Here is a 19,467-nt window from a genome sequence, read left to right as displayed (position 1 = left end):
TCACATACATGGCTTCTGGGTGCTGATTTTGTTAAATTATGACGAATAAGTGCCTGCTGCCTGTGAGTTCTGATACCATCCATTATGCCTGAGAGACAGACACAGTGCAATGTAGTCTATTCACAGACACCCCCAAAGCACACCTGTGTTGAAGCCTTGAAGGCATTGGCAGCCCCACGATTGGATCTGCTTCCCCTCTATTCCTGCTGCTGGATATTGTCAGCTGAGCTTAGCTGCCTCTCTCTGCCCGTCGCCTCCGCCGGCCTCACAGCCTCTCAGGTCTCACTCTCTGGGCCCCGGCTACTACTGGGTGGGGAGGGCTGAAAGGGAGTGTGAAAGGGCTTAGACCCCTTTCACACTGAAGCGCATTGCAGGTGCTATAGCGTTAAAAATAGCGCCTGCAAAGCGCCCTGAAACAGCGACTCCATTTACTCCAGTGTGAAATCCCGAGGGCTTTCACACTGGAGCGGTGCGCTGGCAGGGCATCAGAAAAAGTCCTGCTAGTAGCTTCTTTGGAGTTCATTAGGAGCGATGAACTCACCACTCCAAATGCATCCCTGCCCATTGAAAACAATGGGACAGAGCTGCTATACCGCCAGCAAAGTGCCGCTGCAGTGGTGTTTTGCGGGTCGATTTAACCCCTTTGAGTTAAAACCCGCTAGCGGCCGAATAGCGCTTCCAAAGTGGTGCTAAAAATAGCGCTGCTTTACCGCTGACGGGGCGGCTCAGTGTGAAAGGGGTCTTATAATCACTTTAATTAGTAGGGATTTCCTCTCACTTCCTATTTGTCTATGAGACAAGGAGTGAAGGGAAATCTCCCCAATGGGACCCAGATGGCAAAAATAAACTTTACAGGGGTAGTAACCCTCCCTTACTCTATCCAAAAAAAGAAGTTTTTCCTATAGTTCTGCTTCAAGCTTGGTGGATGGAGGTGGTGAAGCTGTAATGGGAGAACTTGCTATAAAACTCTATTAACAGAAATGGATGAAAGTGAAAGCCAATGAGGTGTATGTTGTGTATGGAGAGGAAGCTGTCTGTCGTGTTACAGTCTGCAGATGACAGGTAGTTACCCAGGTGAGGGGGCGGGGCCCGGGCTGGTGTCACGTGACAGAGGAAGGGAGAGGCCACGTCTGTGTGTTCGGGGATCGGAGGGGGGGAATACCTGGGGAGAGCCGATCACTGAGCCGGGATCCGTCCACTCTGCACAGCCGGTGAGTCCCGTAGGGAATGGGGACCCTTATAGAGACGGGATGGTACTTCCTCCTAAAGTTTGATGACAGGTGACAACTTTGGGAGGAAGTGGTGAGGTGTCACCGTGTGGGGTGTCCTGGGGGGTCTGTGCAGGGATGAGTAGTGTGTGTATACAGACAGTGTCCTCCATCTTTATTCCCTGACCCCCATCTGATGGTCTCATCACTCTGGGGAGACTAGAAAGGTGTACATAGTCACAGATCTGATTGTTAACTTACATTCATACTTCTCAATAATAAAATGAAATGACATTTTCCTGTAGCAGGAAATGAAGGCGGTGCAGTGACACAATGGGCACTCTGTGTCCTGTTTACATTCAGGGTGGTCATCATGTCCTGCACTGTTAGAAACTAAAGTTATACAAATCATCCAAACTGTTCACCAAAACCCAGAAAATCAAAATCAAACATTTATTATACTGCAGCTTACCAATTCTTAGGATGGCTGCCTTCGTTTTCTTTTTTTTAGGCATTGTTTCCTTTTTTAGGCATTATTATTATTTAATTTATTATTATTTCCATTATTATTTCCTTTATTTTCAGTGATCCAGCCCATAAGTCTGTTGTTTTTCAATAGAACGAGCTCTCCTGCAGATATAGCAGTTAGAGAGACGGAGCAAACCATTTACCACTGACAGGGGAAAAAAAAAACTGTTTGCTGTAACTGCGTATAAAGTGTGAGCTGGGGTTTGGCTTCAGTTTGTTAGTGTATCTAAGTCTGCTAGTACAGTGGGGGGGGGAAGTATTTGATCGCCTGCTGATTTTGTATGTTTGCCCACTGACAAAGAAGTGAGCAGTTTATCATTTTAATGGTAGGTTTCTTTTAACCACTTAAAAACCAGCCTTCGCAGTTGTACTTGCAGCAGGTTGACTCGATTACGTGAATCGACACCATTGTATTTCGCTTTGTGTAATAGATGTAGCAGGCGTGTGCCCGCAGTGCGGCCATGGAGACGATGCGCGTTGCCCCCGCAATCACTCTATACAGAACGGGGATCTACCAATGTACCAACCGTTCTGACAGGGGAGCTGAGAGTGAATGTCTATTTGTTCCTAGTGTTTAGGAACAGCGATCTCTCTCCTCCTCCTCCAGTCAGCCCAGCTCTCATACAGTTAGAAACACCTCCCAGGGAACAAAGTTAACCCCTTGATCACCCCTTCCCTCCCAGTGACATTTATACAGTAATCAGTGCATTTTTATAGCACCGATCGCTGTATAAATTTTGCTGTTCCCAAAAAGGTGTCCTATCTGTCCGCTGCAGTGTTGCAGTCCCGCTAAAAAACACAGATGCCATTATTAGTAAAAAAAAAAAAATAATAGAAAAAATGCCCTAAATCTATCCCCTATTATGTAGACACTATAACTTTTGCGCAAACCAATCAAATATACGCTTATTGTGATTTTTATTTTTCTTACCAAAAATATGTAGAAGAATACATATTTGCCTAAACTGAGGAAGAAATTATTTTTTTTATATATTATTTTTGAGATTTTTATTATAGCAAAAAATATTGTTTTATTTTTTTAAATTGTCTTTATTTTTTTGTTTATAGCGCAAAAAATAAAAACCGCTGAGGTGATCAAAGAAAGCTCTATTTGTGGAGAAAAAAAAAGTATGTCGATTTTGTGTGGGTACAGTGTTGCAGGACTGCACAAATGTCAGTTAAAGAGACGCAGTCCTGTATCGCAAATGACCTGGTCATTAAGGCGGTAAATCCTTCCGGTTCTTAAGTGGTTAACAGTGGGAGACAGAATAACAACAAAAAAAGACAGAAAAACACATTTAAAAAAAGATATAAATTGATTTGCATTTTAATGAGTAAAATAAGTATTTGACCCCTTTGCAAAACATGACTTTGTACTTGGTGGTAAATCCCTTGTTGCTAATCACAGAGGTCAGATGTTTCTTGTAGTTGGCCACCAGGTTTGCGCACATCTCAGGAGGGATTTTGTCCCACTCCTCTTTGCAGATCCTCTCCAGGTCATTAGGTTTCGAGGCTGATGTTTAGTAACTCGAACCTTTAGCTCCATCCACATATTGTTTATGGGATTAAGGTCTGGAGACTGGCTAGGCCACTCCAGGACCTTAATGTGCTTCTTCTTGAGCTACTCCTTTGTTGCCTTGTCCGTGAGTTTTGGGTCATTGCCATGCTAGAACACCCATCCACAACCCATTTTTAATGCCCTGGCTGAGGGAAGGAGGTTCTCACCCAATATTTGATGGTACGTGGCCCTGCCCATCGTCACTTTGATGTAGTGAACTTGTCCTGTCCCCTTAGCAGAAAAATACTCCCAAAGCATAATATTTCCACCTCCATGTTTGACGGTGGTGATGGTGTTCTTAGGGTCATAGGCAGCCTTCCTCCTCCTCCACACACGGTGAGTTGAGTTGATGCCAAAGAGCTCAGTTTTGGTCTCATCTGACCACATCACCACGTTCTCCTCTGAACCAATCAGATGTTTATTAGCAAACTTCAGACAGGCCTGTACATGTGCTTTCTTGAGCAGGGAGACCTGGCGGGTGCTGCAGGATTTCAGTCCTTCGCGGCGTAGTGTGTTACCAATTGTTTTCTTGGTGACTATGGTCCCAGCTGCCCTTGAGATCATTGACTAGATTTTCCTGTGTAGTTCTAGGCTGATTCCTCACCATTCTCATAATCATTGAAACGCCACAAGGTCAGATCTTGCATGGAGCCTCAGACCGAGGGAGATTGACATTTTGTGTTTATACCATTTTCGAATAATCGCACCAAGTGTTTACATTGACAGCCATTCTGGCTCTCTGTGGTGCGATCACGGCCTCTGGCTGCGCCCATTAGCTCCCCCGCCGTGCAGGCAGCACGGGTGCCTGCTATAGCTCTTAAAGGGACTGCGATTTGTGGGAACGAGCCGACCTGCCGCAGGATAATGACGATGTCTGGTCAGTACGTGGTTAAGTATGAGTCGTATGTTTGTAACTCAGGGACTGCCTTTACATTTTATTTGTGCTACAAGCAGAACTTCCACTTTTCTGGCCTAGGCAAGCCATTTGTCCCTCTCCCCTCACATGAACATCTTGAATAAGGGAAATCTGCAGTAAAGCCTTCCGGCTTCACAGCCAGTTTCCTGTTGTGCATGCGTGAGCTGTACCGTGCTTTCTGAATGGTCCTGCAGTCTTCTGGGACTTGTGTGTACCCCAGAAGGCTGCGGAGAGAAGGAGGTGAGGCCAAACATCCTTATAAAATGGCGCAGCTATCTGACCCATAAGTGGGAGCAGCTACCTGTCAAAACCAGGTGCCCGCTCCCCCCCAAAATAAAAAATGGCCAAATGTGGTAGCGGAGGAAGGAGGCAAACAAGGGGAACTCCCCCCTTTGGGAGCTAAAATTTAGGAATGCTCTTTATTGGATCGTTACATTGGTCCAGCTGGGCACAGTAAATTCTCCAGGGAAGCTAACCTGCACTGTAGTTGTGGGCACTACTACAGTGATCACACAATCCTCCAGGTCCAGTGCAGAGCAGCTGCCCTTCTACAGAGTGATCACAGGGTGTTGCTCACTCAGCACTGCTGCCATTGTGGGAATGCCTTGTATTTTTTTCAAAGAATACAAGGTGCTCTGTCATTTAACATGGTGATAATGAAACCACTGGTCCTCCTCTCCACCTCATCCAATAAGAGATCACTTTGTATTCATGTGAAAAAATAAAAGGCGTTCTGTGAATGGTGCAAATGCCAAGCAAGCTTCCCACTGTGATTTACTATAAGGCTGGATTCACACCTATGCAGTTTTAGTGCTTTTTGCATTTTGCATATCTGCACTACAGTCCATTTTAACATGGTTTCCTATGGAACGCGATCTGCAGTGCAAATCTGCAAAATGCACGAAAAATGCATAGGTGTGATTCCAGCCTAAAAAAGGGAAGCCACTTGGCATGGGACCTAGAAGATCACTGCCATTACTGTGTTAGTGCTGACGAATACAGTGATTGTCTGCTTCCTCATGGATCACTTAGGGGTGAGATATAAATACTTACATTGTGATAAGCTGGACCGATGGCACTATGCAAAAAAATAAAAAATTATATCTAGACTTTGGCTTTAAAGTTTTTAGCTAAAGGCAAAACTTTTTTTAACCCCAAAAATGTTGAACCACCACACAGTAACCACATGCTTTGCAGGGCAGCTGCCACTTCACAAGAGAGGATGCACTTGTTGGCAGTTGGTGTCTGATGGGGATGGCACTGCCAGTAGAAGCGATGCAAATGTATCTTTTGCAATCCTTATCAATATCCGTCATCAAATAGATAGGGAGCCAAAACTCCTGCCTTACCTAGGGCCCCCGTTCCTTCTTATTCTGTCCCTGGGAAGCAGATGGAACCATAGTGCTCAATGGAAAACGTGGCATCCAGCAAATCTAGACGTGTGTTGGATTTAGAAAATATTGATCTTCTCTCAAAAGATTGAAGATAAATAGCAGGACAGGTAAGTATCGATAGTATTTTTCACAGGCAGTTTAGCTGTTGCCACTTTCACTATACTCATGTCTTATTGAAGTGCTGATTGAGATATTCTAGCGTTACTTGCAGCGATGACTCTGTGTACATTGGACATTCTTTGGTTAGTTGAAGCTTTGTGGTTAAAAGGTGACATAAAGTATTGCAGCAATAACATTGCAATGTTTTCTCTGTCTTTATATTTACAGGAGAACCTACCTAGTAAACTAAGTGATGGCTGACACCCTGCCTAGTGAACATTACTGCCCATCAGATGAAGAGGAAGACTTCATGGCTGGAGGGGACCTTGGAGAGGGCTTTGGGAGGAAGCCAGGGGGCTTGTATGAGGCTATTGAGGGGACAGTAGCCAGGACATTAAAATTGAAAAAGGGATCTGATGCTCACGGTCACTACCATCTTGTTAAGAAGGGTGATGATGTTTCTTCTATGAGATGCCACGGTGCAAAATACAGTCCCTCTGAGGACAGAAATGCAAGGCCCTGTACAGAGAGCTACGTGCGGTGCCGGCAAAACAGCATTGGTAAGACCATCAGCTTTATTTTGCGCATTTTATTCCTAACTGCCAGGGCTAAAATAGGCACACAATTTAGTATATGTCTGCTAGAGAAGCTTCTGAACTTCACGATAAATCTTGCCTACCTCTTCCTACCTTGATATTGTCCGCTGAGGCTGTCTATCATAGAGATGGGTCAGTAGGACTGTGTAGGAGTAGGGCTTAGAACCAAGCTCTATCACAACCCAGATATGTCAGAGCTTTGGCCTCCATGACAGAACCTGTTTAGATAAATGATGTATTGTATTTTGTGTATGTGAATATGTATACATGCTATTTTATTATCTTTATATGTTGAGTGGAAGTCAGGAATTAAATACAGTGTAGCTGCATTCAGAGTCAAGCATCTATACCTGCCACCCAGATACATTGTTATATTTAAGGCGGTCATATATGGACTGTGAGACATCTGTTCATCCTCCAATCCTCTTGTCACCCACAAATCTGTGTGTAGTAACATGGCCATTGAAATGTTGTCGATGTGATGAGTTACTTCCTCCTTCTATAAGGCTACATTCACACCTGAGCTTAGCTTTTTTTTTTTTTTTTTTAGGGCATTTTTTCATGCTTTTGTATGCACATTTTTGAGTGTTGTGTATGAATGAATTAATGAATGACTTGTATAGCGCTACCTATGCCAACTGAATCGCCTCAGGGTGCTTTCTTGCCACCGTCGTCCATCTGCAGCTTTTATGCGTTCCTTTACCCTCTAGGGTCCCGACGCACTTACAACATTGACATACACATACACTATGGCCAGTTTTTTTGGACAGGGTCTAATTAACCTACCAGCATGTCTTTGGAGTGTGGGAGGAAACCGGAGTACCCGGAGGAAACCCACGCAGGCACAGGAAGAACATGCAAACTCCAGGCAGATAGTGTCGTGGTCGGGATTTGAACCAACAACCCTATTGCTGCTAGGGGAAAGTGCTAACCACTACACCACTGTGCTGCCCTTGTTGTGTACAGTGCTTTTAATATGTGTTTGAGTTTTGCCGTTTTTTTTTTAATTAGCCAATAGAGCAAAATATCATCTGTTTCATTATTTGTTTTTAAGCATTTTCATCCACTTTCGTTTATTATTTATTAATGTACCGTATATACTTTTTATTTTGGAGGGGGTTAAGTGTTAGGGTTTAAAAGTTAGGGTTAGGGGTTCATTTATTTATTTACTTTGTTAGGTTAGGGGTTAATATTAGGGTTAGGGTTTGATATTAAGGGTTAGGATTAGGGATTAGAGGTTAATATTATGGTTAAGGGTTGAGGTTAGGGTTTTTTTTAATTATTTTTTTATTATTTTTATTTTCATTTGATTATTGCATTTGAGCAAAAAAAAAAAATGTGCAACAAAATGCACTAAAATTCTCAAAAACAATCGAATCGAGCATTTCCATGCATTCCTATAGAACATAAAAAAACAACAAAAACACACCAATCTGCCCGATTCAAGCAAAAAAAAACTCAAGAACTTTTTTAGCTTCAGCCTTTTGGCTTCAGGCGACTTGTAGTGGAGATGGGAACCAACTCCATAGAGAATAATTGATTTGTTTCTTCTCCAGCGTTTTGGAGTTTGGAGTTTCAAGCTACAACGCTGATGTGTGAATGGGACCTGAAGGGATAGGAAAGGATTGTACTATTTGCACAAAGGTTTACTAACAACTTTGAAAATTGTTGTCTGTGATTGCAAGCGCTGGTTTTACCAAACTCAATCCTTGGCCATTTTGGCCATTTGGGTTAGACAATTAATGACCAAGTAGAGCTCTATAACATAATTTGACTGGGTGCTGTAATTCTAAGCCCTTGTACACACGGTCGGAGATTCCGATGGAATGTGTCCTATCGGACCGTTTTGTCAGATATTCCCACTGTGTGTGGTCTCCATCGGACTGTTTCTGTCGGAATATCCGACGGACCAACTTTTCCAACTTGCCGGTAAAATTTTCCCGTCAAAATGCTCCAATCAGACATACTCCGATCATGTGTAGCCTACTCCGACGGACAAAGTGCCACGCATGTGCAGATCAAATTCCTAGACCAAAGCTATTGGCTACTAGCCTGAACGTAGTCCCGTTGTAACGAAATAACGTCATCATGTTATGTACAATCGGATTTTCCAACAACTTTGTCTGACCGTGTGTATGCAACATCACTTCCGGACCTCTTCCGGAATGAATCCGTCGGAATTACTCCGACGGATTTGGTTGTCGGAATCTCCGACCGTGTGTACAAGGGCTAATTCTTATGGAGGATGGTACACATGGTTAAACCCATTGAAGCCTATGTTGTAGCTTCAACTTAAGCATTTTTGTGCAGATGCCTTACAGCATTTTAATATACATTTATTAATTCAGAGCAATGGTTGAAAGATATTTGTACAAAAAAAAAAGGAAAAATTTAAATTATGAGATTGTTTCATTTGCACATACCTTGAAGTTATTTCGGTTCTGTTTCCTCCTTTCATCTTCTGAGCTGGAAGCTCCTTCAGACTTATGGTATGCCGGTTGCTTTTCAGGCGGAACATCAGAGCTTGCGCTCATGGTGAATGAGCTGCAACAATAGTAAATGTTGAATATAGACACTCAAAGGTACCTGCATGCTTGTTTACTGCCTTGGTGTGTCTGAGGATCTCCAAAAGCCAGGACACTCTGTAATACATATCTCACATAGTTCATGTGGTCAACATTCTAGGTCTGCTCCCTTCTGCCTCCCATGTCTCAATTATTGGTCATTGAGATCTTAATCATAATTATCCGTTAATCATTAGTTGTTGGATGCGGTGGACTTGAGCTCCTTACGACTGGAGCTGTTTAAAATTTGCTAAATAGAATGTTCTAGGTTTTGGGGTTCCCAAATAGGGGCCTGCTATCAATATCTACTGCAGGCATAAGGCAAACTTGGTGAGTCATTTTAGAATGGGAGAATGACTTCGCTGATTCACTTGAAGGCAGATGCAGCATCACTTTAAAGGGAATATGTGTTGTTATTGCTGACTTGTTTTTAATGATGCATGTTTTGGGTGGCCATTCTTGACCTTTCCTCATTGCTTAATGAACCATTGATATGGAATAAGCATGCACCCATCAACTGTCCTGAAATGTGGTATGCATATGTGTGTTTAAAGACAGTAACCAGCCAGGAGATAAAGAAGTAAGGGAGTGTGACACCCTGAACATGCACAGTCAAAAACTAACTAACAATGGCAGATCCCTTAGGCTCCGTTCACACCTAGGCATTTTTGGGCGTTTTTCTGCTCTGAACCTCAGCTCTAAAAATGCCCAACAAGACAAATCCCATTCATTTCAACAGCCTCTGTTCACATCTGAGCATTCTGTCGCCTAAAGCAAAACATCTGTCAGTCAAAAAAGTACATGAGCTTCTTTTTTGGCAGATAACAGGCGTTTTAATTCTTTTACATTGGTGACTTTTTGAACTTTAACCCTTTCATGACTAAGCCTATTTTTGGCATTTGGTGTTTACAAGTTAAAATCCTTATTTTTTGCTAGAAAATTACTTGGAACCCCCAAACATTATATATATATATATATATATATATATATATATATATATATATATATATATATATATATATATATATATATATATATATATATATATATATATATATATATATATAGCAGGGACTCTAGAGAATAAAACAACGATTGTTGCAATATTTTATGTCACACGGTATTTGCGCAGCGGTGTTTTAAACGCAACTTTTTGGGAAAAGGGACACTTTCATGAATTAGAAAAAAAAAACGAAACAGTAAAACTAGCCCAATTTTTTTTTTGCATAATGTCAAAGATAATGTTACGCCGAGTAAATAGATACCAAACATGTCGCACTTTATAATTGCACGCACTCGTGGAATGACGACAAACTACGGTACCTAAAAATCTCAATAGGCGACGCTTTAATTTTTTTTATGGTTACCAGGTTAGAGTTACAGAGGAGGTCTAGTGCTAGAATTATTGCTCTCACTCTGATGATCGCGGTGATACCTCACATGTGTGATTTGAACACCGTTTACATATGCGGGCGCGACTTCCGTATGTGTTTTCTTTGCTTCGCAGGGACGGCGGGCGCTTTAAACATTTTTTTTTTAAATTTATTTTAAAATTAATAAACTGTTTTTTTAAAAAAAAAGAAAAAATTTTGATCACTTTTATTGCTGTCACAAGGAATGTAAACATCCCTTGTGACAGTAATAGGTGGTGACAGGTACTCAGTATTCAGAGTCGCCATTTTCGGCGACTGAGTACTGTATATGTTTTAAAATCCGGCGCCATTGGCAGCCGAGTAAACGGGAAGTGACGTCATGACGTTGCTTCCGTGTTTACTATTAGGAGACTGGAATGAAGCCACTTACGGCTTCAATTCAGTCCCTGCCCAGCCGCCAGAAGAGGCGGATGTGCGATCGGTGCTCCCGATTGAACGGGAGCATGGTAGGAGCGGCCGGAGGCGGCGGGAGGGGGGGGACGTCCCCTCCCGCTCCTCCAGCATAACAGCCGAGCGGCTTTTAGCCACATCGGTTGTTATGGCTGGATAGCCGATCGCCCGCTGTGAAAAAACGGTACCGGGATGATGCCTGCAGGTGCGGGCATCATCCCAGTATAACCCCTGGAAGCTGAGTACGCACATCTGCATACGCTCGGTGGGAAGGGGTTAAAATGCCTGTGAAAAAATGCTTGTAAAATAGCAACGCCTAGATGTGAACGGAGCCTTATTTCCCTCCTGACAACAAGTTCTTTAAGTTTTTATGTTTAGCGCTCTTACTTTGACAAATTCCCACAAAAGTTTGCAAACTTTATTCATCTCCGTGTGTTGACAAAAGACCCTTGTATTAAGGGTTTTTACAATGACCCTGTCAGTTGATAAAAATATGTCCTGAAAAGTGTGCCTGTAAAAGAAGGAAAAGAGAATGCTTTCTCCCCTCTGCTACCCTCAAGAGAAATCTCTGGCTGAAGTCTTCTGGGAGACCACCATTTGTCAGAGTGTCAATCTCCTTGGACCCCCACATGACTCATTGGTTCCTCACACTGACCTACACATCACTACAGTGCTACGGTGTAGTGATGTGTCCACTAACTGCATGTGTCCCACTAACACCAATGTTGGGGCATAATTGCTCCCCACTTATATAAACGGTGGAACACTATACCTCCCATAGATGCTAATGATGGGGCATAATTCCTCCCACTGATATGAACAATGGAACATTTTTTTCCTTCCACTGACACCAAAAGACGGGACACTATTCCTCCTCCCATTGACCACAGGTACTATCTAATTTTTTATATATAACACACTATGCATCGCTAATATGTATGAAAACATTACTAATATATAAATCCAATAACCACTATATATATTATATAACATAAATGTCTAGAACATATATAGAAGAAATATATAAAGCGCTCATGCTCTGTCATATTGCACTCAGTTCTCATTAAGATTTTTTAAAATTAAACAGCAACAGTCCAAATGTGTAAAAATATAGTGCTAAACTAAAACGACAAAAATCCATATTATCATCAACCATGTGATAATTGTGTCTTCATGCATAGTGCACACACAACCCCCACCGGGTGTACCCTCACCTTAGGGGCTTAAAAAAGAAGCCTGTAATTGATAACAATAGCCTGCAAGGATCCTCCCTTTACTTTCTTTTTCCTATGCAGGTTTATGGGACACTTATATGGAACGCAGGGCACCTACTCCTTCGGATAATAATCAAGCTCAGAGGCCACTATTTTCTCCTGGTATGTTCAGAGACTCTCCTCATATACATCACATGTGGGAAATGACAGAGGCATGCAATAGCGTGATAACATTTTAAAAAGTTTTAATTGAAAACAGAACTCCACATATATACAACTTACATTTCAAATAAATAAAAAAAACGCATTTTAAAGTGTTATAGAGCTGAGGGGTGAGAGTCACCTGTGGTCCGGTTCCGGCTTTGTCGTTTAGTTTAAACACCTCATCAAGGACTAATTGATATTCACAGAGCACGAGCACTTTATTTTTACACATTTGGACTTTTTCTGTTTAATTTTAATAAAATCATATTGAGGACTGAGTGAAATATCACGGAGCATGAGCATTTATGTTATGTGTGTGTGTGTGTGTGTGTGTATGTATGTATGTATATATATATATATATTAGTGCCTTGCGAAAGTATTCGGCCCCCTTGAACTTTTCAAACTTTTGCCACATTTCAGGCTTCAAACATAAAGATATAAAATTTAAATTTTTTGTGAAGAATCACCAACAAGTGGGACACAATTGTGAAGTGGAACGAAATCTATTGGATATTTTAAACTTTTTTAGCAAATAAAAAACTGAAAAGTGGTGCGTGCAAAATTATTCGGCCCCTTTTACTTTCAGTGCAGCAAACTCACTCCAGAAGTTCAGCGAGGATCTCTGAATGATCCAATGTTGTCCTAAATGACTGATGGTGATAAATAGAATCCACCTGTGTGTAATCAAGTCTCTGTATAAATGCACCTGCTCTGTGATAGTCTCAGGGTTCTGTTGAAAGCGCAGAGAGCATCATGAAGACCAAGGAACACACCAGGCAGGTCCGTAATACTGTTGTGGAGAAGTTTAAAGCTGGATTTGGATACAAAAAGATTTCCCAAGCTTTAAACATCCCAAGGAGCACTGTACAAGCAATCATTTTGAAATGGAAGGAGTATCAGACCACTGCAAATCTACCAAGACCTGGCCGTCTCTCTAAACTTTCAGCTCAGACAAGGAGAAGACTGATCAGAGATGCAGCCAAGAGGCCCATGATCACTCTGGATGAACTGCAGAGAACTACAGCTGAGGTGGGAGAGTCTGTCCATAGGACAACAATCAGTCGTACACTGCACAAATCTGGCCTTTATGGAAGAGTGGCAAGAAGAAAGCCATTTCTCAAAGATATCCATAAAAAGTCTCGTCTAAAGTTTGCCACAAGCCACCTGGGAGACACACCAAACATGTGGAAGAAGGTGCTCTGGTCAGATGAAACCAAAATCTAACTTTTTGCCCACAATGCAAAATGATATGTTTGGCGTAAAAGCAACACAGCTCATCACCCTCCACACACCACCCCCACTGTCAAACATGGTGGTGGCAGCATCAGGGTTTGGGTCTGCTTTTCTTCAGCAGGGACAGGGGAGATGGTTAAAATTGAGGGGAAGATGGATGCAGCCAAATACAGGACCATTCTGGATGAAAACCTGTTGGGAGTCTGCAAAAGACCTGAAACTGGGACGGAGATTTATCTTCCAACAAGACAATGATCCCAAACATACAGCAAAATCTACAAAGGAATGGTTCACAAATAAACGTATCCAGGTGTTAGAATGGCCAAGTCAAAGTCCAGACCTGAATCCAATCGAGAATCTGTGGAAAGAGCTGAAAACTGCTGTTCACAAACGCTCTCCATCCAACCTCACTTGTTTGAGCTGTTTTGCAAGGAAGAATGGGCAAGAATTTCAGTCTCTCGATGTGCAAAACTGATAGAGACATACCCCAAGCGACTTACAGCTGTAATCGCAGCAAAAGGTGGCGCTACAAAGTATTAACGCAAGGGGGCCAAATAATTTTGCACGCCCCACTTTTCATTTTTTTTATTAGTTAAAAAAGTTTCAAAAATCCAATAGATTTCGTTCCACTTGACAATTGTGTCCCACTTGTTGGTGATTCTTCACAAAAAATAAAAATTTTATATCTTTATGTTTGAAGCCTGAAATGTGGCAAAAGGTTGAAAAGTTCAAGGGGGCCGAATACTTTCGCAAGGCACCGTGTGTGTGTGTGTGTATGTGTGTGTGTGTGTGTGTGTGTGTGTATATGTATATATATATATATATATATATATATATATATATATATATATATATATATATATATATATATATATATATATATATATATATATATATATATATATATATATATATATATATATATATATATATATATAGTGGTTATTGTATTTTTTTTTTTATATTAGTATTGTTTTCATACATATTAGCGCTGCACAGTGTGACACATTTTATTTATATATATATATATATATATATATATATATATATATATATATATATATCTCTATCTTTATATTATTGTATTGTCACAATTTGCGGAAGTGCGGGCAGCTGATTACAATTCTATTTTCTGTGTATATTTAGGTCATCTTAGGTTTAGTGTGGCAGCTCACAAGGTTTCATGCATATGTAATTTTTTTAACTCCCACTGACCAGCAAGCCTGAGACATTGTCTACTCCCCGCTGATGCCTAAACATTTTCTACTCTCTCTGACCACAGTCCTTCCCCCTCAAAGTATGAAGTGCAGTAGGATGGCCCTTTTGTTTGTAAAGATTGGAGACCACCGCATTATAGGATAGAAAGCTGCAAGGCCGCAAAGTCAGTGCTATCCAGGGAAGCTGAAGTAGAGAGAGAGAATAATAGTATTTTCTCATGTATATTTTGAGGATGGCTTGTTTTAAAGTATATGTAAAAGCACTTTTTTTTTTTTTTTTTTTTTTTCCCGGATGATTAGGGGAAGGTCAGATCCTTTGTTAGGTTGTTTTGTTGTCTTCTGTTTTCTGTTTTCCCACAGGAAAGATTTACCCCTCTCATCACCATTATCACCTAGACATATAAATTTTAAGTTGTCACTATAGCAGGATGTTAGGAATAATCCTCCAATAGAGAGAAATTTTCCCGAATGATCTTTGGAAAGATTTACTCTCATTTGCCGTTGAGTCTCCAGGACAGGAAGTGCAGGGAAATTTCCCCAACAGGAAACAGGATACAGACAATAACATAAGTACTTTAACCCTTTCCTACTATAAACGAAATAAAATTTTAGATTAACTGCAACTTGTTAAGATTATTTAGATACTTAAATGCCATAGTTTGGCCAAAGTTCTACATTCATTTAACAGGTCTGCCTTTTTATATTGGTTTACCTGTGCATCAAGCTATATGCAGACACTCAGAAGTTTCCCTTCTTTATTCTACACTAATTGCATTGTTGTCCTAGTATGTTTGTACTGGCAGCAATTGGAGTCCTAGTATGGGTTGCTTCATTTTCAGATAAAAAAAGTTCCCTGCAACATATTGATAACTGCTGGTTGGCAAGCTGTAGGTGTGCTGGGGACTTTCCTCTAAACGCAAAATAAATACCTATGTTCTTAAAGCCCAGCTTCAGCCAAAACTTCTAATTCCATTCTGGATAGAGTAGATAATGGGTTAGATGCTCTGTCAGGTTTTTAATCAGTATTTTTGTCTCTATTAAGAACATTTTCCCCTTTTATATCTTGTTAGGACAGGAAATGATGGGAAATCTCTCCAAGGAGGCCATGGTTTAAATATCGGCATTTTCCTTCATCCTCAGTGCAATATGCAGTTTAGAAATAGGGATTTTAAATGGTTATCTGCTAATCTTAGCTTTATGCTTTGACTATAATCACATTTCTATTTTGTTTGTGTATAGATGCAAGCTCTGAAGTCTCCAGTGAAGATATGAGGCAGCGTCTTCAAGACCTGGCGGAGGTAGATGTCACTGATACAGACATTTAGGCTTCCCACTTTGTGTTCAATCTAATTTTATTAATGGCATTTCCATACATAACTGTAATACAAAAAGTTATATATTATATACATATCAAAAAGAAGCAGTGAAACCATATAATAATTTATAGTATAAGAAAAAAGTGTGCGTAATATATGACATGTAAAATATATCATGTAAATATCCCTCGGGAACCAAAAGACCGCGGACCAATACAGGAACATATCTATAACCGAGGATAGTGTATCGGACTACATTACTTGTTACACTCAACAAGAGAATGGACGAAACGCAGCCTCATGGTACCAACAAAAAACTGTAGTCCAAGACACATTAGTCTCCACCATCAATTGCCACTCCCCAGAGGGTATATATGAAAAGGGCATAAATAAGGAAACCAAAAAGAAAATATGGTAATAATAATGCTAAATAAAATTAAGTAAAATTAAATGAAGGACTGGATAACACCTCACATAGCCCAACGTTATACCAGGCTTCCCACTTTAATGTATTTGGCAGATGTTGTAGTCTTTTCTTTAATCGTACATCATGGGACACGGAGCCATAGTAATTACTTTGTGGGTTATAGTCCACCTTCAGGTGCTGGACACAGGCACACCCTAAACAGGAAGTTGCCTCCCTATATAACCCCTCCCACTACTGGGAGTATCTCAGTTTTTTCGCCAATGTCTAAGGTGTTGTTACGAGGGAAGATGTGCTGTGCTGAGCTCCTCTGGAGCAATCCTTGCTGGGGCTATGCAGCCGGATCCATTCAAAGTGTCTTTTAGGCCAAATTGAATGGTACCCGGGCCTCGTATCTGAAGAAACAAGGTTTTGCCTGTAACGCTTCTCTTTTTAGAGCGCTGGACCCCGGGATCCAGTACTTTTGATATTAAGGCCATAAAGTTTTACTGGTGGGGTGCTTTTTACAGGTCCAGGATTGTGGGTTCCCTGAGGGTCCCCGGTTCCTGAAGGTTTGTTAACGGTACCCACCATGGAGGGTGAACATTTGGGTCTTTTGGTTTTACCACAGAAAACCCTGCGGCGGCAAAGCTAAGTTGAGTTTTTCTAAGGAATTTTTAAATCTTCTTATGAAATGTCTCCTTTGAATTAAATGTTGTCCTGACTAAGTGTCACCACTGGGGGCTGTATGGAGCATGTACCTTCTCATGCTTTTCTCACGCTGTGTCACAGAAGCAGCAGACTTTTTTCCCTCTGGCTAGCAGGCAGACCTCTGGTAAGTTTGGGGGGGAGGTTTGCTTCCCCCGGACACCCCCACCTGAGCTAAACTCTTCCCCTCTTCAAGAGGCTGAGTATAAGGGAGAACTAAAAACGATCAGCAGTGCCATTTTCTTTCACCGCCCCTACACAGCAGCGGCTTCCAGGTCTCCTCCATGCCATCCCTCCCTCACTCAGCCAATCCTGTTGGATCGGAGGCCCGTGCTTGCGCAGGAAAACACTTTTTTTTTAAAAGAAAGGGGGGCGATGCGACAGTGGGGGTGGGGCTTAGCACGGCGTTGGCATCCTCCAGTGTGTTTAAAAAAATAAAAATAAATGCATTTATGCTGACTGCAAAATTGTCAGAGCTAAAAGGGTCTCCCTCAAGCTCTGGAAAGCCTGCTCATCTCTACCAATGGCATCTTCCTCTGAGAGGGGGTGGCTGGTCAGAGTGAGCTTCAGGGCCATGAAATGTCTGCAACTGTTTTTAACACTGCAGCCCCTGTTTATTTTATGATAATAAAAAAAAAGTTTAGCGATTTTAGGGACTTAGGAGCTAAATTGAGGAAAAGTACTTCCAATGTAGTATTCTCAGCAATACTACCGGTACATCGAGCCACACCACAAAGGCAGAGGGAGATTAGGGAAGTAAACAAGTGGCTGAAGAGCTGGTGTAGTAAGGAGGGGTTTGGGTTCCTGGAGGACTGGGACGACTTCTCAGTCGATAACTGGTACTATAGAAGGGACGGACTACACCTAAACAAGGAGGGTGCAGATCAGCTGGGAATGAAGATGGTCGAAAAGTTAGAGGGGTTTTTAAACTAGGCGATGGGGGGAGGGTGCAGAGGTAGAGATGGTCAGCGTGGGAACATATTCCAGAGGGTAGTATTGAGGGCATTAGTGGTAGGTTGACCAAAGCACAGAAACCCAAGGTAAGTATAGTAGCAAGTCCTAGTTGCAATCTCGGAACACCCAATAAGAGGATAATATGTGACCGGTTTAAACTACATGGCATGTTCACCAATGCCAGAAGCCTGGCGGACAAGATGGGTGAACTAGAGATACTATTGTACAAGGAGGATTTGGATTTTGTGGGAATTTCAGAGACCTGGTTCAACAGCTGTCATGATTGGCTGGCAAACATTCAAGGGTACATCCTTTATCGCAAGGATAGAGAGGGTAAAAAATGGGGAGGGGTATGCCTATATATCAAGAATAATGTACAAGTGAATGTGAGAGATGACATCACTAAGGGAGCTAGAGAGGAGGTGTAATCCTTATTGGTAGCTCCAAAGGGATGGAGCTAAGGGGAAAATAATAGTATGAGTATGCTATAGGCCCCCTAACCTGTGGGAGGAAGGGGAGACTGATCTGCTATCACAATTTGGATTAGCAGCAAGGGTGGGAAGTGTTATCATAATGGGGGATTTTAATTATCCAGACTGGGCAGAGGGAACCGCGCATTCATCTAAGGCTTGCCAGTTCCTAAATGTCTTGCAGGACAATTTTATGGATCAGATGGTAGACTTGCCAACTAGAAATAAAGTGTTACTGGATTTACTGATTACCAACAATACAGACCCGATCACGGATGTGGAAATACGGGGTCATTTAGGGAACAGCGACCACAAGTCAATTGGCTTCTGTATAAATCACACAAATAGGAAACATAAGGGGAATACAAAGACACTGAATTTCAAAAGAGCCAACTTCCCTAAACTACGAACCTTACTAGAAGGCATAAATTGGGATAAAATCTTAGGAACAAAGAACGGGGAATAGAAATGGGTTTGCTATAAGGGCATTAGCCAATGCATCCCATTGGGTAATACATTTAAAAGAGCGAACAAAAGTCCTGGATGGCTTAATTCCAATGTAAAAATGCATATAAAAGCAAAGGAGAAGGCCTTCAAAAAATACAAGGTTGAGGGATAATCATCAGCGTTTTAAAGACTTTATAAAGAATGCAACAAGAAATGTAGGGGTGCAATAAGGACAGCTAAGATAGAACACGAAAGACACATAGCGGAGGAGACCAAAAAAAAAAATCCGAAGAAATTCTTTAAGTATGTAAATAGTAAAAAAGGGAGGACAGACCATATTGGCCACATAAAGAATGAGGAAGGACATCAGGTTACAAAGGATGGGAAGATGGCGAAGGTATTAAATTTATTCTTCTCCTCGGTCTTCACGAGGGAATCTGGGGGGCTTCAGTAACCAAAACTGCAGTGTTTATCCTCAAGACACATCACAGGAAGCACCTCCATGGTTAACAGAGGACAGAATTAAAATTAGACTTGGGAAACTTAACATTAATAAATCACCAGTACCAGATGTCTTGCACCCGAGGGTACTTGGGGAACTCAGTCAAGTAATT

At 41.5% G+C, this 19,467-nt stretch overlaps 1 protein-coding gene across 1 annotated transcript in view; it reads left to right on the top strand.

Annotated features, from left to right (window-relative positions):
* Positions 1-1,101: 1,101 nt before the first annotated feature.
* Positions 1,102-19,467, top strand: part of CCDC125 (coiled-coil domain containing 125) — a 70,546-nt gene continuing 52,180 nt past the window's right edge. Inside the window, exons 1-3 of the mRNA XM_077462471.1 lie at positions 1,102-1,211; positions 5,932-6,263; positions 15,795-15,853. Coding sequence (XP_077318597.1) covers positions 5,957-6,263; positions 15,795-15,853 — 366 coding nt within the window. The 5' untranslated portion in view covers positions 1,102-1,211; positions 5,932-5,956. The remainder of the gene's footprint in view (positions 1,212-5,931; positions 6,264-15,794; positions 15,854-19,467) is intronic.

The sequence above is a fragment of the Lithobates pipiens genome, unplaced genomic scaffold, assembly GCF_037356315.1.
Source record: "Lithobates pipiens isolate NorthernLeopardFrog02 unplaced genomic scaffold, aLitPip1_a1.2 Scaffold_3, whole genome shotgun sequence".
NCBI classification, from domain to species: Eukaryota; Metazoa; Chordata; class Amphibia; order Anura; family Ranidae; genus Lithobates; species Lithobates pipiens.
This window is presented reverse-complemented; position numbering and strand designations above follow the sequence as displayed.